Raw genomic sequence first — 23,572 nt, 5'->3', positions numbered from 1 at the left:
GTTTTACGTCGTATCCCAGGGTCCCCTCTTCTCACTGCCTAGGTTCCTGGTAGCAAGAATGGTAAACCTTAATTCAATGCTTAATCGAATCCTTCAGTATTGAGGGAGGAAGGCATGGAAGTTTTTGTGGGGAACACTGAAAGATATTTTTGTAGGGGCATTTTTGAAAATGGTACTGGGAGCCAGAGGAGGGGGTGCTCCACGATTGTGAGTTCCTTTTTGATTTCCCTTCAAAACCTCGATGCGGGCGGAGGCAAGAGCCTGGATGTGCGGAGGGCCACTGCAGCCCTGCGCGTCAAGGCAACTGTCCGGGGTCTGTTTGCCCCTTTCCCCGCCCACCCATCAGTTCTGGCAGCGCATGCGCTGAGCCGTGGGCCGGAGAGTTGTCGGCTGGGAAATGGCGGCCGCGGGCTTGGTCGCTGTGGCCACGGCTGCAGAGTACTCTGGCCCTGTAGCGTCGGGAGGTAACCTCTCCGGTGTTAACTGCGGCCCAAGCTCCGGAGCAGGTACTGGTCCTGGCCCGGGTTCGTGGAGCCGCTCCCTCGATCGAGCGCTAGAGGAGGCGGCTGTGACCGGGGTGCTGAGCCTGAGCGGCCGGAAACTGAGGGAGTTTCCCCGGGGAGCGGCCAACCATGACCTGACGGACACCACCCGGGCGGGTGAGTGGGGCACGGGGCATCCCTGCTGACCATGGGCGCGGGACGCGGCGGGAGGCCGCTCCATCCGGTGGGAGGACTCGGGGCTAGTTACAGCCACCGGTCCCATAGCGCCTGGTTGGGACCGGACTAACGGGGAGAAGCCGACTGCCCGACCCACCCAGCACCCCCCCCGCCCGCCCCGGCCTGCGGGCCAGACCCCGAGCCAGGGGCGAGGCGGCAGACTGCAGCATCTCTCGGGGGAGGAGACTGTAGAGATAGACACAGAGTGTTTTACTCTGCTAGAAAATTAACTTAATGCCGCTGAAGTAGACCCTTGCCCCGCCCCGGTTTCTGCAGGCCCTTTCGGATTTGGGATGCCAAAGTGACTTTGCTAAGATTTGGGATTGTAAACGCTCTCTTAATATGTTCAGAGCATGGGCCACTGCGTTGTTGGGGAAGCATTGATGTGAGCACTGACGTTTCTTCAAGAGTTGTTTTTAATGTGAGCCCTAAGGCTGTAACTTTTCTTTCTGTACCTTTATCTATTTGGCTTACTAGAGCCAACCTTCAGACTCCCATTACTTTTCTCACGCCCTCCCTGAAAAGTTGAGGGAAGAAAAGATACATAGACTGCCTACCCCATCTGTATTTAACGCTTTTCAAAAATGAACATTACTTCGCTTTATACATATTTTTGAACACAGGAAAGGTAATAAGCAATTGGATATTATTTGGTTTTCTCAGTTGTAGAGAACAATGTTTGGTGACCGAGGCGCTTAACATAATATGCTTTTCTTGTGTTTAAAATATAGCTTCCTTAGGGAGTAGATTAAAAACTGAGCCTATTCATGTTTTACACAAAGGAGGAAAAAAATCCCCTACACAGGTTCGTGTAGTATGATGTAGTTAGGTATTTTATTTTGATATAGTGTTTTTTTGGGCAATGAAAGAATATGTAGTACTTTGTCTTATATTTATTCCATTTTATTTTATTTTAAAATCTTTGATTTGAAAATCTTCTATGTGCACTCATTAAAGATTGATGGGTATTACATATGATTCACTCATGTTAGAAAAATAAACAGAACTGTTAAACTACTTTAAGAAACTTCTTTCCAGAGAAACTTTCACTCTAGTGTAAAATGGAAGAAATTAAATGTCTAATTATTTAATCTCTTTTGGAAACAGTTGTACTGAAGATATTTTGTATTTTTAGTGAATGCTATTAAAATTAAACTTTCTTGCTAAGGTAAATATGAACAGCCACTTCCCTTTTGCTTATGTTCTGACAGACAACATCCAAAATTGTCATTCATAACCCAGATTACCTGATTCTGTTCAGGAGATGGCCGTATGGCATATGATTGTTTCAGAGATGGGTAATGTGGCAATTTTATATTGGTGTGAGTCGTTTCAGTATTACTCCATTAAACGCGAAGCTAAAGAACAAGTTGATTACAGGAGTTTATTTCATTCGTTATCTTACCTGCTTTGAATTAGTTCTAGGACCAACATGTTTTGCTTTTAAGAAATATTTTATTAACTGACAAAGAAAACCCAAAGGCATTTATGAAGAAAAAGAACCAATCCCAATAAATTTTTCCCTTACTGTGCTCTGAATTATTTTATTTTTTAAAGATTTTATTTCTTTTGTTTTTTTTAATGTTTATTAATTTTGAGAGAGAAAGAGGGGAGGGACAGAGAGAGGGGAGGCACAGAGAGAATTCCAAGCAGGCTCTGTACTGTCAGTGCAGAGCCCAAAGCTGGGCTTGATCCCACAAACTGTGAGATCCTGACCGGAGTTGAAATCAAGAGTCAGACACTCAACCAACTGAGCCACTCAGGCACCCCTAAAGATTTTGATTTTGGATAATCTCTACACCCAACCTGAGGCTCAAACTCACGACCTCGAGATCAAGAGTCACACACTCTTCTGCTCTTCTCACTGAGCCACCAAGGCACCTGAGTTATTTTAAACAGATAATTTAATGCTGATATGATCATTTATTGAGTGTACACTGTTTGCTATTCACTGTTAGGTGTTTTAAAATACATTGCCTTGTTAAATGCTCAAAACAACCAACCAATGGACTAAGCATTATTATCCCCACTTTACATGTGAAGAAGCACTCAGAATTTACAGATGAGGAATCACTGAGAGAAAGTCCTGTAATTAATATTGGTGGTAGAATTTCAGCCCAGGTCCATGAAACTCTTTTCTCTGTGCTATACGTCACAGCCTTCCTATGTACAGATAGATATTACTATTCCTGTGTTTGCAGATAGTGAAATCAAGATTTGGAGATTCTAGATAATTTGCTCAAAGACCTGTAGCTAAAGGCCAGGGAAGGTAGTGTTAGCCAGGATTTGAGCCTAGTTTGAGATAACTCCAAACCCATAGCGTACCTATAGCTTAATGGATTCAGACACAACTTATGTTAACTAAAATGTTTTGTTAAGACTCTTTAAAATTTAAAGCCAGGAAAATTATTTGAATACCATATGTGTGTGTGTGTGTGTGTGTGTGTGTGTGTGTCAAAGTTGCCATATAGCCTGTTCTCTCATAATGTATATGGACTGTATCTGGTAGAGCTGCTGTCCTTCAAGAGTTTATATTCTAAGAAACAGCATATATTTCCCATACTACGTATAATTTGACATGATTAGAATTAATTAGGAACATTTTCTTGAGGCTTTTCACTCTTATTTGTTTTAAAAGGTAGATTTTTAGGAAAAGGGAAATACTTATTAGGGAATAGGTAATTTGATCCAGTGGACAATGAAAATTTTAGAAGGAAATCACAGAAGACTTCTTGGGGCAGAAACATTGGAAAAGATTTGGGGAGGCAAAAATGAGAAGGAAGACCAATTCCAGGCAGTGGTGGACAACATGCAAAAATTCCTAGAGTATATGGCACATCAGTTAATTTTGCCAGTCCATTATGCATTACCCTTTCATCTGATTTACAGTAATCCAATTTTCCTAGGAAATCACTCCTCTCAGTTTCATGGCTATCCCAGCCCAACACAAGGGTGTGCATGTGACTGACGCCAGACCTAGCCAGTCAATATCCTTCTGGTCACAGTGATTGCTCAAAGATGGGCACATTTTCCAGTGAGCACACATGACTGTTAATTCTGAATTTTTTATTGGAACTATTGAGAAAGAGGCATGATTTGGACCCTGGGGATTGCTGAGAGAATAGAATGTGAGCCTAGAGCTTACTAATAATTGGAAGGCAGAGCCAAAAGATGGAAAGAGTGAGACCAAGTTCTGATGACAATGTTTGAACCTTTGGTTCAATAGCCAGGCCTTAAGATAGTGCTGTCCTTGGACAGCAAGTTAATAAATTCCCCTTTCTGCTTGATTTGAGCAGAATTTTTTGTTACAAAATCAAGAGTCCTGACTAATACAGTGGGACTGCTTGTGATAATGTGGTCAGGCCAGTTTGGTCAGAATAAATGGTTGGATTAGAGAATATCTGAGCTATCTTTTGCATATGTGGAAGCTAGATTGAGGATAGGTTAATTGAGTTTGAGACAGGGAGACTAATCAACATTCGTTCTCATTTGTTCAACAAACATTTGCTAAGGAATTTGATAAGTGCAGATATACAGAGAGGACCAGCATACTTTCTGTCCTCAAAGAATTCAAGGGATCTAATGGAGAAATAAATAAATGTGAAGATTATTTGACTTGTCTACTAATAGCAAAACTTTTATGTATAAAGCATTATACTAACTATAATATAGAGGAAATAAAAATAAGAGGCTTTACCCTGTAAGAATTTTAAAAAGCTAGTAATCCAGTTGGATGACTACAATAATAATCTAAATCTCTGAAGGAATGAAAAATAGATATCATATTGGAAAATGAAAATGTACAAATGCTGACTGAATATATATATATATTTTTTTTTATTGAATATATTTTTTAAAAAAGGACAGAAGGCATCAAAGATGACTGAGTGGTTAAATCTGGAGGATTAGGAAGATAGTGATGCTACTGATAATAATAATAATAGGTAACATTTATTGAACTGTTAGCATATTTCAGGTATTGTTCTGAGCTGCATATATAAAACATGCACATACAACAACAATATGAGTTGTAAGTATATTTTAACCCCATTTTACACATGAAAAATCGAAACTTGAAATTGATTTGATCAAGGTTACACAGAGTAAGTGACATTGGGATTCAAATTCAGACACATCTGATCCTAAAACTTGTGGTTTTGATCAGTAAGCCATACTGACAAAGAAGTTTGCTATATATAATTTCGTTGATTTGCTTGATACTTTTAAAGGGGTTTTAGCACATGTAGTTAACCCTGTGCAATGAATAGAAATGTAAGCATGAGGGCGCCTAGGTGGCTCAGTTGGTTAAGCGTCCAACTTTTGATTTCTCCTTAGGTCATGATCTCATGATTCATGAGATCGAGCCCTGCATCTGTGCTGACAGTGTGGAGCCTGCTTGGGATTCTCTCTCTCTCTCTCTCTCTCTCTCTCTCTCTCTCTCTCTCTGCCCTTTCCCCATGCACACACATGTGCTCTCTCTCTCTCTCTCAAAATAATAAGTAAACATTTTTTAAAAAGTAAATCTGGAGTTTTTTTTTTTTTAATCCTAAGTAAACTCTGCACCCAACGTGGGACTCCAGCTCATAACCCCAAGGTCAAAAGTTGCATGTTCTCCTGACTGAGCCAGCCAGGCACCTCTGTAAAGTTCCTGGGACCCCATACATTTGAGAGAGTCATAATGAAGAGTTTATGAGATTCTTGGTGAAAGAATATGGAGAGCGAAAAAGCTGGTTGCTGACAACCACGGGATACACTAGCATTTAAAAAGGCAAGAGGCAGAATCAGCCTGAGAGAAAGTCCAGTTCCACAACTAGGCCTTTACTAGAATTCACAAACTCCTAAAGCTGAAGGAACCATAATAACCATCTAAGTTATGTTACAAACAAGAAGCAGTCTCAGAGATTAAATGATGTGTTTAAGGTTAAGTAGTGAGATGGTGCTGTTTCACAGAAGGCAAATAGGGGTCATAGTTGAAGCTGTGAGAAATCTCTTCTGAATAAAAGGCAGAAAACAAACTAAAGCTTTGGGGAAAAGACTATAGTAGAAGGCAGGAGGGAGAGACTAAAATTACACCCAAACAGAAAACAAATTTGAGATGTAGTAGGTGAGCTAAGATAATGCAGTGTTACTAAAGTCACAAGAATTGAGACTTTCAATGAGAGGATCCTTATTTCCTAGGTAAAGAAGAATGAGGATTGCTAAAAGGCAATTTAATTTTTCAAGGAAGCAGTCTATAGTAGCAATCTGTAAAATTAGTTTCATTAGGTTTGGAAATATGCACTGCAGTTCCGGGTCTTAAGTAGAAATCATATAGCTCTTGGATTCATACATGTATTTTGTATCAACCACAGTATATGTACTGTGAATTTTTGTAGAGTAGTGCTCTCCAATATGGTAGCTATTAGCTGTAGGTGGTTATTTAAAATAAGTTAAAATTTAAAAATTTGTTTCCTCAGTCACACCACATTTCAGGTACTCAGTAGCCCCATGTGTCATATTGGACACATCACACATTAGATCTACTCTGTCATATTGGTCAGCACAGACAGTAGAGCCTTTCTGTCATTGCAGAAGGTTATATTCGACAGTGATGCTGGGGCATACTGTTTTGACTAGAACTGAAATTTGTTTTCTGTTATTTATTTTCTAAAACATATCTCTCTTGGCAAGGTTTTTCTGTATCCAAGACAGTAAGCCACCATGGTGTCTAGAGCTGAAAACACTGTGCAATAATGGTGAGAAGGCAGAGGCAAAGGTAGGAGGTGGCAGCAAATGGGGTCCGATCATAATGACATGAACCTTGGGACCATCTCAGGGGTGGGTGGGGGAATATATTAATTTTTTCTTTTAGAAATAAAATCTTGTTAACAAAGGGTGACATTGTTAATAGAGGCATTAATATATATTTGACACATTTGCCATCCCCTGAAGCATTCAATGTGTTCAAATCAGGAAGAATATTCTACGAGCCTCAGAAATGAGGAAAGAGTAGAAAAGAATAAAACTAATTTTATTTGATTAATGAGATAGGTTCAGTTTAGTATACTTTAAAAATCATTTCTTCTGATATTAACAGTTACATATGTTCATTGTGGTAGGAAAAGTTTTAAAGAAGACATTAAAGATCATTCATGGTTCCACTTACCAGAGGTAAATTTAGTAGTAAACACTGGTTGAAACTCTTTCAAACATTTTCTTCACAAATGTACACATTCTTACTTTTTTTTTTCCCTTAAGTTTATTTATTTATTTTGAGAGAGAGACAGAGTGAGCAAAGGAGGGGCAGAGAGAGAGGGAAACTGAGAATCTGAAGCAGGCTCCACACTGTCAGCATTGAAGTCCGGTGCAGAGCGTGAACTCATAAACCATGACCTGAGTGGATACCAAGAATTGGACACTTAACTGCCTGACCCACCCAAGCACCCCTCTTACTCTTTACTATATAAAAATGAGATCATAAAAGACTGTTTTATCATCTAATTTTTTTTTCACTACATGAAATGCAATACCAGAAACTAGAGATCTGTAGCATAATTTTTTAGTTTTTTTTTTATTTTTTCTTAATGTTTATTTATTTTTGACAGAGAGAGAGAGACAGAGCATGAGTAGGGGAGGGGCAGAGAGAGGGGAAACACAGAATAGGAAGCAGGCTCCAGGCTCTGAGCTGTCAGCACAGAGCCCAACACGGGGCTCGAACTCACAGACCATGAAATCATGACCTGAGCCAAAGTCGGATGCTCAACCGAGCCACACAGGTGCCCCTAATCTACCCTCTTGATGCGCATTTGGATTCTTTTCAACTTTCACTATTACATATGGTATTGCTGAGGATAACTTTGTATGTGTGTATTTGCATACTTATCCAATTATTTCCTCAGGATAAATTCCTAGACATAGAATTGATTGGCTAAAAAGTATGCACAATTTAGGGGTTTTTATACACATTGTAAAATTGCCCTTCCAGAAGGATTGTTCAGTTTAGATTTGTATCATCAGTGCATATGAGTTGTCTTTGCACCCACTGATCTTCTCATTCATTTTGATCTGTGTCATTCTGATAGGTGACAGATTATTTCTCTTCATTCTGTATTCAGTGCAGCTTAAGGAATGTAGTTTTTTCTACAAGAAGAAAAAGTATATAAATTCAGGGAAAAAAGATTTACTTTTTCTGTTTCTACTTTGTGTCATAGAACCAATTGAAAACAAAGAATTGGAAGCTCTTTGTACTTGTATTTAACCCCTGTATATTTAATTTGAACTCTTTTATAATTGTAATAGTAATACATGTTTACTGTAGAAAGTCTGGAAAAACAGTACACAAAGGAAAGAAGGAAATGGTTCTACTGTATGAACAAATCACTGTGAACATTTTTACATGTTCTTCCAGTTGTTTTTTTTAATGTATGTACATACACATTGAAAAACACAGTATCAGCTTTTTGTAGTTTGCTTTTTCCATCTTATAGCATATTAGAAATATTGTGTTATGTCTGTTAACATTTTCTTGTAATAGAATTTAATAACTGCAGAGTATGTACTTAGGCAGATCCCTTGTATTGGGCATTTAGGCCATTTCAAATTTTTTATTATTATAAATTTTTTTTTTCAACGTTTATTTATTTTTGGGACAGAGAGAGACAGAGCATGAACGGGGGAGGGGCAGAGAGAGAGGGAGACACAGAATCGGAAACAGGCTCCAGGCTCTGAGCCATCAGCCCAGAGCCTGACGCGGGGCTCGAACTCACGGACCGCGAGATCGTGACCTGGCTGAAGTCGGACGCTTAACCGACTGCGCCACCCAGGCGCCCCAAATTTTTTATTATTATAAGTAACACTATGAATGTTTTTTAATATAATTCTTTGCTTACATCTCTTATTATTTCTTTTGGGTTAATTCCTAGAAGTGGAATTGTTCTAACAAATTGTATGCAATTTTAAAAACTTAAACAATTTACAAACAACATTTCAAAAGCAGTTCCTCATAGAAATAGTGTTACGTATTGAACGCAGCCTGGCCAGGTTTATAGACAAAACACAAAGGCCTCATATTTTTTCCTTAAACATGAAAGTTGGCTTAACTCACATTTCAACCTCTTTATATGTAACAGCTGCAGTCTCCCACATATAAAGAAGTCTTGGAATTTTCTTAAGAATTCCACTCTATATTTTCATGCTTGTTTTAATAACAAATCTGTGGCTTCAAATTACCAACCATTAGGGAAAACCAAACCAAATAAGTTTCTGTAATGTTTATTCTGTTGTTTTTCTGTAATCCCCCCAACCTATGGCCAATACATATCCCAGTCAGAAGTATGGATATTAATATTGTATATGCTGCTACTGTATGTAACAAAGTTTCTGTGGAAATATGCATATTGAATGAATGGGATATTAAGAACACTTCTCAGGAAATAACGTTATATCCCTCTTATAACTTTATCTCCGTTTGAAATGAGAAAGCCAATAGCTCTAATATATTTTCACCACATGCTTCTTCCTTTCTCTTCTGCCTGAGGAACAGCACAATTCTTATATTGTACCAATTCAATAGGGAAGACTGAGGTAAAAGATTTCTGTTATCAACACATACACACACGCATAAACACCTGCACACATACTTTTTATGCAGAGGCAGAGACCATGGGGGAAATCATGGCTGTTGGGTATAAAGGCATCTGAAATAATTTGTTTCAGGGGGGGAATCTAGTCTCAACTGTACTGACATTTTTTTTTAATAGTAAGGGTCAGTTGTATGATGGTCCCTTTAGGTAGGGTGAGAAGATGAGTTATAGATCACCACAAAAATCAATGTTGGGACTTAGAAGAATGGCAGCAGTGTTGGGGCCAAGGATTTTGTAGGGCTCGTTTCTTTTTACTGTAGTTGTATTTGCGGGCTGACTGGTTAATGTTATGAAATATGATAACATGAAATAGGACTTTTGAGTAGTAGTATACATATCCATTATTTTTTTTTCAGTTTACTTGTGAAATAGTTACTCCACTTAAACTTAGAAACAAATATGGTAATTCACACAAAGGAACATTATTTTGAGTTCCTGAAGTAGCCAGCAATATCCAATGCAGTGTTACTAATTTTAGAATCATAAACTAGTCCTAAAACCTAAACATTTAAGGTATTTCCTTATTCACTTTGAACTTTCTTCCTTGTTCTTCTAAATATTTTGAGTTTTATTATTTGAAGTCTTAAACCAAGGATTTTAACCCCTGGTTAATAAACCCCATGGTTTATTAAACTGATTTCTTGCAAACACTAGGTAATAGACTTTTTTTTCCATTAAAAACCGGTTTTAAAAGATGATCTGCACATCATAAAGTGAAAAGATAAGCCACAGAGTAAGAAAAGATTTCTAACAAATACACCAAGCAAATATTACCTAGAAAATGTATAGGATTTCTACAAACAAGAAGACAACCTAATAGAAAACAGAAAACTAAACTGGTACTTTTCTATAGAGGAATTTCAAATGACCAATAATGTGAAAAAGTGCTCAACCTTATTAGTAATCGAAGGAATGGAAAATAAAACCAAACTGAGGTACTACTCAAACTGATGATACCAAGTGCTGGAAAAAAGAGCACTGAGGACGTGCATACATTGCTGATGGGAATGTTAATTCGTGCATTGACTTTGAAAAATACTTAGGAAAATTAAAAATACACATACTCTTTGACCCAGACATTCCAGACCCTGAGATGTATATCCCAAAGAAACTTGTGTATATGTACACCAGGATATATTGGCTTAAAACAACACCCATTTTTTATCCTCCAGTTCTGTAGGTCAGAAGACTAGACTCAGCTGATTTATCTATATAGGGTCTCACAATGCCAAAATCAATGTGTTGGTCAGGCTGAACTCTTATCTGGAGACTTGGTCCAGGATCATTCAGAATTCAGGTTCTCATAGTTATAAAACTGAGGTCTCTGTTTTCTTGCTGGTTGTTGCCTTCAGGTCACTCTGGGGTCTTGGAGGCTACCTGCATTCCTTATAGTGGCCCTCTCCACCTCTTCAAGCCAGCAATGGTGTGTCCAGTTATCATGCTTAGAATCACTGACTTCTGCTACCAGCCAGAGGGCTCATGTGATGAGACTGAGTCCAGCCAAATTATCTCTTTTTAGTTTAATTCAGTCATTTGACTAGTAAGCTTAATTATATCTGCAAAATCTGTTCTGCTACATATGGAACATAGAGTATATTTCATATTTATAGTCCCAGGGATTTGGGTGGGAAATCTTGGGGAGGGAGACCATTTTAGGATCTGGCTTACCATAGACAGTTGTGTCTTACTCTTTATTGTATAACACCTAGTACAATACCAAATGCCCTTTGAGAATGTATTGAGTGGATGGTTGGATGAATGGATTAATAAGTGAGTGAAAAAGAAGGTGAAAACAGGAATAATTTAGAGTTTATTCACTTTCTTAGCTTTGAAAATGACAGGTGACTTCTGTGTTACTGGGTTTAATGGACACCCTTGGGTCTTCAAGGCTATAGTAGAATTCAATCATCAGAACATTCACAGGGTGCCTGGGCGACACAGTTGGTTGTGTCCCACTCTTGATTTTGGCTCAGGTCATGATATCACGGTTTTAAGATTGAGTCCCAAGTCGGGCTCCACACTGTATGTGGAGCCTCCTTGAGATTCTCTCTCCACCCCCCCACTGCCCCTCCCTGGCTTACGCACATGTGTTCTCTCTCTCTCTCTCTCTCTCTCTCTCAAAACAAAAACAAACAAACAAAAAATTCTCAAGGATAATACCAGTGAATATGCTTCCCTTTGATGTCAAAAAGTCAGGTGTTCAGACTGTCTTTAATTGGTGTCATAGAGGATAAGAGAGTTGTTACATATGCTAAAATTCAGTCCCTTGAAATATAACCCAGTTGTAGCAGTGAGAATTTCTAGGTCTGTGCAGAATATCAAAGTAGGATCTTGATTTGCTAATAAAAGAAATTTTAAACTCCTTACAGTGAAGTAGGCTTTCCATATATATTCAATAATTATAACTTTGATAATTATGCAAGTCTCAGTTGTCTAAGGGGAATCTTAGCCTTGTAAGTATGTGATGCTTTTTATGACTTAGTAACATTGTGATTTCTGGCCATTTATTATCAGGTGACAAACTGTAGCCTATTCTCAACCTTGAGTGTGGGTAAAATCATCTGTGGCACTTTAAGGAATGTACATTTCTGTGTCCAGACTCTAGAAAGAGTTTGATTCAGGAGATCTGGGGTGGGAGTTCTTTAAGCTGCATTTTTAACAAGCACCCTGATTGTTCTAGATGCAGGTGACCTAAGAGCTACCACTTGAGAAATCTTCCTTAGACTTTGCTACTTTAAAATTCATTTAGGACCCTTACTTTACTGCATTTTATGAGGGTATCGTGAAGTTCTAGAATGTATTTTTAAGTTAATCTTTAATTTAAATGTTTATTTTTTAATTTATTTTGAGAGAGAGAGCGAACACAAGATGGGGAGGGACAGAAAGAGAGAGAGAGAATCTCAAGAAGATCTCACGACTGTGAGACCTTGACCTGAGCCACAATCAAGAGTCAGATGCTTAACCAACTGAGCCACCCAGGTGCCCCTAATCTTCAGTTTGCAGTTGGTTAGTGTATATTTTGTGTAGTTGTGTTCATTAGTTAGCTTCTGTTTATTTTTTTAAAAGAGCTCTTGAAAGCTTGGCATTTTCTGTTTCTCATCACTTAATATCTTTGTATGAAACCTGAATAATTTATTCATTAGTATGAAATGTTGGTATTAAGTGACTTAGTAGATCTTAGGTTTTAACATTTCTAGTATGAGTTAAACTTTATTTTATTTTATTTATTTATTTATTTATTTTTTTTTTAATTTTTTTTCAACGTTTATTTATTTTTGGGACAGAGAGAGACAGAGCATGAACGGGGAAGGGGCAGAGAGAGAGGGAGACACAGAATCAGAAACAGGCTCCAGGCTCTGAGCCATCAGCCCAGAGCCTGACGCGGGGCTCGAACTCACAGACCGCGAGATCGTGACCTGGCTGAAGTCGGATGCTTAACCGACTGCGCCACCCAGGCGCCCCGAGTTAAACTTTAATATAATGTACTGATGAAATTTAATTGAGCTATCCTTGACTAGAAACACTGATGTTTTAAATGTTGGTGTTTTCCTAGTTTTAGAAATCCTGATATTAAACAATGCAATCATACCACACAAATTTCTTTCTTTCTTTCTTTCTTTCTTTCTTTCTTTCTTTCTTTCTTTCTTTCTTTGCCCCATTAAGTAAATAGATATTTTTGAGAATTTAGAAGTTTTAGGCACCAGGAATGTTACAATAAGCAAGACAGTCAACTTCATGGCGCTCATGTTCAATGAAAACCCCAAATCACACAGGACACAGAAAAGGGTTCCCTAATCCTAATTGAGAATGATCAGAAGAGGTCCCCCTAAAGTCCTGAAATTTCCATTGAGTCTTTTTTAAAAAAAATTTCTTTTGTAAATTTTTATTTATTTATTTATTTATTTATAAATTTACATCCAAGTTAGTTAGCATATACTGCAATAATGATTTCAGGAGTAGATGCCAGTGATTTATCCCCTATGTATAACACCCAGTGCTCATCCCCACAGGTGTCTTCCTTAATGCCTCTTGCCCATTTAGCCCATCCCCCACCCACAATCCCTCCAGCAACCCTCAGTTTCTTCTCTGTTTTTAAGAGTCTCTTATGTTTTGTCCCCCTCCTTGTTTTTATATTATTTTTACTTCCCTTCCCTTATGTTCATCTGTTTTGTATCTTAAATTCCACATATGGGTGAAGTCATATGATATTTGTCTTTCTCTGACTAATTTTGCTTAGCATAATACCCTTTAGTTCCATCCATAAATTTTCTTTAGATGATGTGTGGAAGAAACTGATTGAGAATGCAGTAGTAACTGTAGGGAGAAACATTTTGATCACTGATATGCTTTAGAACTACCCAAGTGAATTACATCGAGGGCAGTCAAAATAGATCACCCCACCATAGTCACTGCATAGAACGTGGTTAAGTTAGACATAAGACATGTTGGGTGTTATGAAAACAAATATTGTACTGAATTTAGTCTCTTAGGAAAAAAATTAATAAATTATTTTGTTAAAAAAAAAGTCATTTAGGAAAATAGGAATTTTTCACACCCTAAACATGTTTTTGTTAGGTAAGCCAAAGTTTTTATTCAATTAAAGAAAACCAGTTTTTAATTGAAATGTTAGCTGACATATGTTGTGTTAGTTTCAGGTGTACACCATAGTGATCAACAATTCTATATATTATTCACTGCTCACAATGATAAGTGTAGTCACCATCTATCATCATGTAAAATTATTACAGTACTATTGACCATATTCCTCCTGCTATCATTTTCATCCCTGTGACTTATTTATCTATTTATTTATTAAATGCTTATTTATTATTTTTTTAATTTTTTTAAATGTTTATTTTTGACAGAGAGAGAGAGAGAGAGACAGAGCATGAGTGGGGGAGGAGCAGAGAGAGAGAGAGGGAGACACAGAATCCAAAGCAGGCTTCAAGCTCTGGCTGTTAGCACAGAGCCCCACGCGGGGCTTGAACTCATAGACTGAGAGATCATGACCTGAGTCGAAGTCGGACGCTCAACCAACTGAGCCATCCAGGCGCCCCAAATGTTTGTTTATTTTTGAGAGAGAAAGAGAGAGAGCGTTGAGAGGAGAGGGGCAGAGAGAGAGGGAGACACAGAATCTGAAGCAGGCTCCAGGCTCTGAGCTGTCAGCACAGAGCCCGACATGGGGCCTGAACTTGTGAACTGCAAGATCATGACCTGAGCTGAAGTCAGATGCTTAACCAACTGAGCCACGCAGGTGCTCCCCACAATGACTTATTTATTTTATAACTGGAAGTTTGTACCTCTTAATTTCCTTCACTTGTCTTGCCCAACCCATTCCCCTCCCCTCTGGTTTTGTTTGTTCATTTTGTTTTTTAGATTTCACATATAAGTAAAATCATATGGTATTTGTCTTTCTTTGAGTGACCTATTATACTTAGCACAATATTCTCTAGGTCCATTAATATTGTAGCAAATTGTAAGATCTCATTCTTTTTTATTTTTTATTTTATTTTTTATTTTTTTTTTTTTAATTTTTTTTTTCAACGTTTATTTATTTTTTTTGGGACAGAGAGAGATAGAGCATGAACAGGGGAGGGGCAGAGAGAGAGGGAGACACGGAATCGGAAACAGGCTCCAGGCTCTGAGCCATCAGCCCAGAGCCTGACGCGGGGCTCGAACTCACGGACCACGAGATCGTGACCTGGCTGAAGTCGGACGCTTAACCGACTGCGCCACCCAGGCGCCCCTCTCATTCTTTTTTATAGCTGAGTAATTTATATATATAATGTGTGTGTGTGTGTGTGTGTGTGTATGTGTGTGTGTGTGTATATGTGTATGTGTGTGTGTATACATACATATCTTACCTTCTCTGTCCATTAATTTATTGAAGGACACTTAGGTTGCTCCCATATCTTGGCTATTGTAAATAATGCTGCAGTGAATGTAGGGTTGCATATATCTTTTTGAATTAGTGTTTTCATATTCTTTGAGTAAATACCCAGTAGCAGAATTACTGGGTTGTCTGGTATTTCTATTTTTATTTTTTGAGGGACCTCCATACTGTTCCCCATAGTGGTGTACCAATATACATTCCTACCAAGAGCGCATGAGGGGTACCCTTTTATCCATATCCTTGCCAACACTTATTTCTTGTTTTTGTTTGTTTGTTTTGTTTTTGATACTAGCTGTTCTAGCTGGTATAAGGTGATGATCGTATTGTGGTTTTGATTTGCATTTCTCTAATGATTAGTGATGTTAAGTATCTTCTCATGTGTCTGTTGGCCATCTGTATGTCTTCTTTGGAAAAAAAAATATTTATTCAGGTCCTCTGCCCATTTTTAATCAGATTATTTGGTTTTGTTTAGGTTTTTTTGGCGTTGAATTATATAAGCTCTTTAAATATATTTTATATTAACTCCTTATCAGATGTATCATTTGTGAATACCTTCCATTCAGTACGTTGCCTTTTTGTTTTGTTGATGGTTTCTTTTGCTGTACAAACCTTTTTATTTTGGTATAGTCCCAGTAATTTATTTTTGCTTTTATTTCCCTTGTCTGAAGAGACATCCATAAATATGTTGCTAAGACTAAATGTCCAAGAGAATACTGTGTGTTTTCTTTTAGGAGTTTTATAGTTTCAGGTCTTAAACATTTAGATCTTTCATCCATTTTGAGTTTTGGTATCAGGATAATGCTGGCCTTGTAGAATGAATTTGGAAGTTTTCCTTCCTCCTCTTTTTTTTTGGAATAGTTTGAGAAGAATAGGTATTAACTCTTTTTTAAATCTTACAGTACAATCATACTGTACAATTCACAGTACAATTCATCTGTGAGATCATCGAGTCCTGGACTTTTGTTTGTTGGGAGTGTTTTGATTACCAATTCATTTTTGGTATTAGTCATCTGTGTGTTCAAATTTTCTATTTCTTCCTGGTTCAGTCTTGGAAGATTGTATGTTTCTAGGAATTTATCCATTTCTTCTATGTTGTCCAATTTGTGGTGTGTAAAAAAAGTTTTTTAGAGAGAGAAAGAGTGTGTGAGCAGGGGAGGGGGAAGGAAGGGAGAGAGGGAGAGAGAGAGAAAGAGAAAGAGAGGAAAAAAAAACAACAACAAAGCACAACTCCAGGATCATGACCTGAGCCGAAATCAAGAGTGGGACACTTAACTGACTGAGCAACCCAAGTGCCCCATAATTTTTTTTTTTTAAAGTAAGCTCTACGCCCAATGTGGGGCTTGAACTCATGACCCCAAGATCAAGAGTTGCATGCTCTACTGACAGAGCCAGGCAGGAGCCTCTGGCATGTAATTTTTCATAGTATTGGTTATTTCCCCTCTTTCATTTCTGAATTTCTTATTTCAGTCCTCCCTCTCTCTCTTGCTCTTTTTTTTTTTTTTTTTTTCTGATGAGTCTGGCTAAAGGTTTATCAATTTTGTTTATTGTTTCAAAGAACACCCTCTTGGTTTCATTCATCTTTTTTACTCCTTTTTTAGTCTCTATTTCATTTATTTTCATTCCAATCTTTATTATTTCCCTCCTTCTACTAACTTTGGGCTTTGTTTGTTCTTTTTCTTAGCTCCTTTAGATGTAAGGTTAGATTGAGATCTCTCTTGTTTTTTGAGGTAGTTCTCTATTCCTATAACTTCCCTCCTAGAACTGCTTTTGCTGTGTCGTGAAGATTTTGGAAAAATTGTGTTTCCATTTTCATTTGTCTCCATGGTTTTTTTGTTTTGTTTTCTCTTTGATTTTTTTTTTGAAAATTAATTTTTCCAAAAGTATAAAAACACTTCATTTTGCAAAATTGGACACTTTAGTATAAAATAAACACTTGAAAGATTTATTTGTTTTAAAGCTAGTGTCACTGAAGGGCGCCTGGGTGGCTCAGTTGGTTAAGCGTCTGACTTCGGCTCAGGTCATGATCTCACAGTTCATGGGTTCGAGCCCCACGTTGGACTCTGTGCTGACAGCTTGGAACCTGGACCCTGCTTCAGATTCTGTGTGTGTGTGTGTGTGTGTGTGTGTCTCTCTCTCTGGCCTTCCCTCACTAGTGCATGTGTTCTCTCTCACTCTCGCTCAAAAATAAATAAGCATTAAGAAAAAAAAAAAAAAAAGAGTCAGACACTCAACCAACCAAGCCACCCAGCTGCCCCAAAACATAAAAAATAAAAAAATAAGGGGCGCCTGGGTGGCTCAGATGGTTAGGCGTCTGACTTCAGCTCAGGTCATGATCTCATGGTTCATGGGTTCGAGTCCCATGTCGGGCTCTGTGCTGACAGTTCGGAGCCTGGAGCCTGCTTCGGATCTGTGTCTGCCCCTTTCTCTCGTGCTCTGTCACTGTCTCTTAAAAAATGAATAAACGTTTAAAAAAAGTTTTTTAATTAAAAAAAATATTGTGTCACTGAAAAACCTTGTTGTCAAAGTTATGAATAGATGACTAATATACATGAAAAATAAAGTATTCAAAGTGAGCATGTATTCACTGAGCATGCCCAGGGTTCTTGGTTATAAGCAACAGAAATCAACTGTGGTTATGAGTAGCCTACCAAATCCCTGGAAGGGTTGGAGAAGCAGGCTGGAAGGATAAGTAACTAGGAATATACCCTAAATCATATGACAGGGCAGGTCCTTTGAAGAAACCACCAGCACTGCCACTGGGATGGACCCCTCAGCTTGTACCGTGAACACGCCATGACAGTGGATACTACACACCAGCACTGGAACTTTTGCTGCCAGTGCCTCTGGAAACAGGGATGTAACCACTCTGCTTTAAATTCACGGTTAGGGAAGGATGTGTCTGTTTGGAGGAACCTAGATTATGTGCCCATACTTCTAGCCCTAAGAGAGGCTGAGAAAACAAATGTACTATGTAGCAGTTTTTAGCTTCTGTTGAGGAAAGAAGTCTGTTTCATAAAGTATTGGATTGCCCAAACATAATAATAGTGTTTAGAATCTGGGCAGCCTTAAAAAATTGCATGTGTCTCCTATAAGTTGTATTTAATACTAAAATCAAGTAACCAAGTAAGCCTTTAGTAGAGTATATAATTACAATAATAAACATTAAGCAAACATTAAATAATAAGCATTAGTTTACTGACTGTAATTAGTATAACTTTTCTACAGCCAAACTTTTTATTTCTTAGTCAAGTTAGGAGAGGAGGAAAAGATTTATTGACTAGGTTTTTTTCTGGGAGTACCTTCAGTTTTTTTTTTTTTTTCTTCTTCTTTTATTCTGAGAATATCCTCAGTATCTTTTTAGTCTGCATTAATTTGGAGAGACTAAAGATGAACAGTGTTGCCTAGCTCCTGCCCTTTCAGATGTCTGCAGTGTCCATAATCCTAATATCTAGGGACAGTATTCTATTGTCATTTTAGCCAGCAGTCCCTATAGTAAAAAGTTTTTGACAACAAATATATTTACTTATTTATATATTATATGTATGTACTAAAACTATATGCTATAAAATATACATAAAATACAAAATTTTAAAGGAGAAATTAAATATAAATAGAAAGGAAAGTTCTAATGTTTTTCTTTCACACTACAGTGGATCATTTTGTGTATCCTCTGGATAGTAGGTTCACTCTCCTCCTTTGGAGACTACTGATACAAACAGTAGTTAGCTTCTTACTGATCTTTTGGTAGGAGAAAGGAGATTTTTTTTTTTTTTTTTTTTTAAATTTTTTTTAACGTTTATTTATTTTTGAGACAGAGAGAGACAGAGCATGAACGGGGGAGGGGCAGAGAGAGAGGGAGACACAGAATCGGAAACAGGCTCCAGGCTCCGAGCCATCAGCCCAGAGCCTGACGCGGGGCTCGAACTCACGGACCGCGAGATCGTGACCTGGCTGAAGTCGGACGCTTAACCGACTGCGCCACCCAGGCGCCCCAGAAAGGAGATTTAAATATTAAGTATCTGAAAACATTGTAGGCTCTACTTTGAGGCAGTATGGGAAAGGGGAGACAGTCTGAGATAAGAAGTTCAAGGATATAGAGCTATAACCTGCTCAAAAGGAAAGTATGTAAGACGAAGATTGAAGAAATTTCTTGAAGCAATGTCGTAGATAAAGAGGGACTCCTTGCATAGCATGTGACAAACTAATGTGTATAGGAAGTGGGGGATGGGATAGTAATAGCTGACCTGCTCCCATGGATTTGAGGGGCTGGGGTGCGGTAGGTGCAATGTTATTTTGGGAATAAGACGATTTGCATGTTTTAGCCTTGCTTCTTTACTGTTAGTTGTTTGGCTTAAGTCAGTCTTTCTTATCTTTCCTCATTTAGAAAAAAAAGAGAGCAGACTGGATTGGAATTAAGGTTTAGGAGGCCTTGGGGTTTTGAGGAATCTCCTCAGAGGTTGAGCTTTGGCATGGGTGTGAGTTAAGCTGTGCCCCCTTCCCCGGATTGGCTTCAGCTAGAGTCAACTTTGCATCTATGGTATATTCATTCAACAAATAATTTTAACTTTGACCTGGTGCCTGAGCTCCAGACTTACATATTTAGTTGCCTACTTGATATTTCCATTAGATGTTTTAAGAGGCATCTCAAGATTACCTTGAATAGAAAGGACTTGTGATGTGTGGACCCTTCTTTCTCTGTCACCAAAAAGAGAGAGAGAGAGAGAGAGAGAGAGAGAGAGAGAGAGAGAGAGAGAGAGAGAAAGAGAAGAAACTAACATCAATGCCCTGTTGTTCTTGTAAATGACACTACTATCCATTTCTTGAACTGGGAACTCCTCTCAATGTTACCACCATCTATGCTCAGGCCCCAAGCCTGAGTCATCCTTTATTCTGTTTCTCCCACCCTCCTCAATCTGTTAGCATCACTGTTGCCATGAACTACTGCAGACATCTGCTAACTAGTCTTCCAGTTTCTACTCTCACCCCTTGAAAGCATTCTCCATGTAACAGCCAAAAATGATCTTTTAAAAACGTCAATCAAGGGGTGCCTGGATGGCTCAGTTGTTAAGCATGTAACTCTTGACTTTGGCTCAGGTTATGATCTCACCATCATGAGATAGAGCCCCATGCCAGGCTCCACACTGGGCATGGAGCCTGCTTAGGATTCTCTCTCCCTCTGCCTCTCCTCTGGTCGTGCAAGCACATGCTCTCTCATGCTCTCTCTTTCTCAAAAGGAAAAAAAAAAAAAAAAAAAACATGAAATGTCAATCAGATCATGTCACTTCCCTGTAAAATCAAACAAAATACTATAGTAGTTATCAGCTGCCATTTGTATAAAATTCAGATGCCTTACCAGGGACTAAAAAAGCCTTAACTTGATTCATTTCTGTGCCTAGCTCTTTAAATCTTAGTCCACTTACACTTCTTTCTCATCAAACATATCAAACTTGTTTTCCTTCTGTGGCTTTTGTACTTGTTATCTTGTCTTCATGGAATGCCCTTCCTCTAAATCTTTGTGTGATTGGATGCCTCTCATCCTTTAGATTTTAGCTCAAATATGGATGAATACATATAAAGTACTTAGAGTAATTCTTAGCTTATAGCAAATGATCAATAAATACTATTAGCTCTTTACCCCCCAAAATTTACCTCTTTGGAAAGGTTAATGACAAATCCTGTTCAAGTGTCCTGAACCACTTGCCCTCTAGTGCTATTCTTTATTTTCTTCATAGCATGTCCCTATTTGTCGATTGCTTACTCTAATATAAGCTTCATTAGAATAACAATTTTGTCTGTAGCCCCCGCATTTACAGTAGTGTGTGCCACACAGTATACCTTCAGCAGGCTTTTGAATAAATGAATGAATGACCCCTTAGTTGATGTATCATAAACCTGTCTAGGTCTGCTGTCATTGAATTTGTTCAGAATTTTTTTTGTCTGAAAAATCATTATTTTGGCTTCATTTTTTTTCACAAGGTACAGAATTGTTGCTTGGCAGGTTTCCCACCCTTGTCCATTTTCGCACCTTAAAAATGTCAGTATGTTGTCTTCTGACTTCCATAATTTCTGTTGAAAAATCAACTTTCAGTTTATTTTGTTAATGATATATTTAAGATGACATTTATTTTTTCTCTGGCTGCTTTTAAAATTTTTTTTCTTTGTCTTTGATTTTCTGCAGTTTGATTATGATGTGACTTTCTTTCTATTCATCCTACTTGAGGTTTGCTAAGCCTCTTGCATCTGTGGATTGAAAAATTCTTGGTCATTGTTTGGTTTCAGTAACACAACCTTTTCTGTTTTCTTGGTTGATAACTACTATTCAGTGTCATGATTATTCTTTTAAATTGTTATGCCCTGCTTTTCCTAGGATACTATTCCATAGCATCTTCTTTTGAAAATTTCAGGAAGCTCTGTGGTCCTTTAAAGTTTTGCTATTCAGGGGCACTTGGATGGCTCAGTCGGTTGAGCATCCAACTTCCGCTCAGGTCATGATCTCAGAGTTTGTGAGTTCGAGCCCCATGTCGGACTCTGTGCTGACAGCTCAGAGTCTGCAGCCCGCTTTGAATTCTTTGCCTCCCTCTCTCTCTGCCTTTCCCCTGCTCACATGCTTTCAAGAATAAATAAACAGTAAAAAAAAATAATAATAAAATAAAATTTTGCTGTTCATAGTATGGTCTAGGGACCAACAACATAGCATCACCTAGGATCTGATGAGAAATGCAGAATTTCAAACCCTATTGCAGAATTAGAATCTGCATTTTAAGAAGATCCTCAAGTGATTCTGAGAGCAGTACAGTTTGAGAAGCACTGCTCTAAAGTTAATTGGGTAATTGAGGTTGCTGTCTTTTCCCAAAGGATTTCTAAGTAAATAGTTGACCCCAGTTATTTTAACCCCATGCCACATGGGCTGACCAAATGAGCCCTTTAACACCAGTCTTTTAAAAAAAGAGAGAGAGAGAGGACTCTTTTGGTGAGTACAGTAGGCAAAGAAGAAAGTTATGACACCAGTTACCTTTTCTAGGATATGATATGCTCATCATCTGGTCATATTATGGATATGTGTATAGTTAGAGTTAATTGTGATATCAACAAATCCTTTTGAACTGTGCCTTGGCTTAGCTGGGCCCCTGCCAAAGTTATGCTGAAAAGGTAAAAAAGCCTTTGTATGTCATCTTAATAGGTGGAGAAACCCCAGCCTGTGTCCAAAGCTCAATCTTCTTGTGTTATTTTGTCTTTCTTGTGTTATTCTTTTATGAGAATTGAGGCTTTTTGCCAAAATTGTTATACCATAAACAGACCTTTAATACCCCTTGGTGTATTTGTTTCTAATATTTGCTTTTTAGAAGCCTAATCATTACTGGCTCAATTGCTTACCTTCCTTTTGAAGTCATTGTTTAATAACAGTAGGAACTGGGGCATCTGGGTGGTTCAGTCATTTGAGCAATGACGCTGGATTTTGGCTCAGGTCATGATCCCAGGGTCATGGGATTGAGCCCCATGTTGGGCTCTGTTTAGCGTAGAGCCTACTTAAGATTCTCTCTCTTTATCCCCCTCTGCCTCTCTTCACCACTCATGCATGCTGGCTCACTCGCTTTCTCTCTCTCAAATAAATAAATAAATAAATAACAATAGGAACTAGACATTCTCGAAATCAACAGATCAACAATGACCAGCACAGGTTTATTAATTTTGCTGTCTTATCATAGTACATGCAGTTTGTAAATACTTCTTTCCTTTTATCACAAAAGAAGGAAAATTTGTTATAATAGGTACTGATTTCTTCACAGTACCCTCCATGTTCTCTTTCTTTTTCAGGATCCTTCTGGACTTAAGGATCTCTTAGAGATTTAAGATGTTTATAAGTGGCTAACTATACTTGTTGTATCCCATATTCGTCTCACTGCCTGCACCCTTCGTGTGTGGGAGCCCTCCTCTTGGACAAGCCTCTTTCCCCATGCCAGCACTGCTGTTGAGAACTTAAACATTCCATTTCAGGAATAGAAAGATATTCTAGATCTATACTGTTCCCCTGTCCCCTAGTTACAGCATTTGTTATACTTAAGGAGCCATGGTTCCTTCTAGTGAGCAGTAGGATACAGGATTATAGTCCGTCTCCTGGAGCCTTGTTTTATATCATTTCACATGACAACTGATTCCAGACAGGATGGCATCAGGGACAGCTTGGTTAATTTATGTGAAGGAGCAGGAGCCTTTCAAAGTCATGAATGTGGACAATTTTAACCCTCATCTGACGAAATTCTCTTTTTACTCTAATATTAAAGCTTTTCATTTGATTCTCACTTATGTTTTAATCTGAGTTAATAGCATTTCCTCTCTTT

The 23,572-nt window shown here is 38.2% G+C and overlaps 1 protein-coding gene across 16 annotated transcripts in view; it reads left to right on the top strand.

The window, feature by feature from the left end:
- Positions 1-349: 349 nt before the first annotated feature.
- Positions 350-23,572, top strand: part of LRCH3 (leucine rich repeats and calponin homology domain containing 3) — a 148,265-nt gene continuing 125,042 nt past the window's right edge. For 12 of the 16 annotated variants that reach the window (XR_006718382.1, XR_006718380.1, XR_006718381.1 and 9 more), the window contains exon 1: positions 362-659. Coding sequence is in view for 13 of the 16 variants with exons in the window: in XM_045502393.1 (XP_045358349.1) it covers positions 398-659 (262 nt within the window). In the remaining 3 variants the exon portion in view is untranslated. Of the gene's footprint in view, positions 660-23,572 lie in introns of all 16 variants that reach the window. The other 4 variants (XM_045502395.1, XM_045502391.1, XM_045502387.1 and 1 more) reach the window with 3 other exon arrangements.

This window comes from Leopardus geoffroyi, chromosome C2, assembly GCF_018350155.1.
Source record: "Leopardus geoffroyi isolate Oge1 chromosome C2, O.geoffroyi_Oge1_pat1.0, whole genome shotgun sequence".
NCBI classification, from domain to species: domain Eukaryota; kingdom Metazoa; phylum Chordata; class Mammalia; order Carnivora; family Felidae; genus Leopardus; species Leopardus geoffroyi.
The sequence above is the reverse complement of the archived record's forward strand: the minus strand, read 5'-3'. Positions and strand labels throughout refer to the sequence as shown.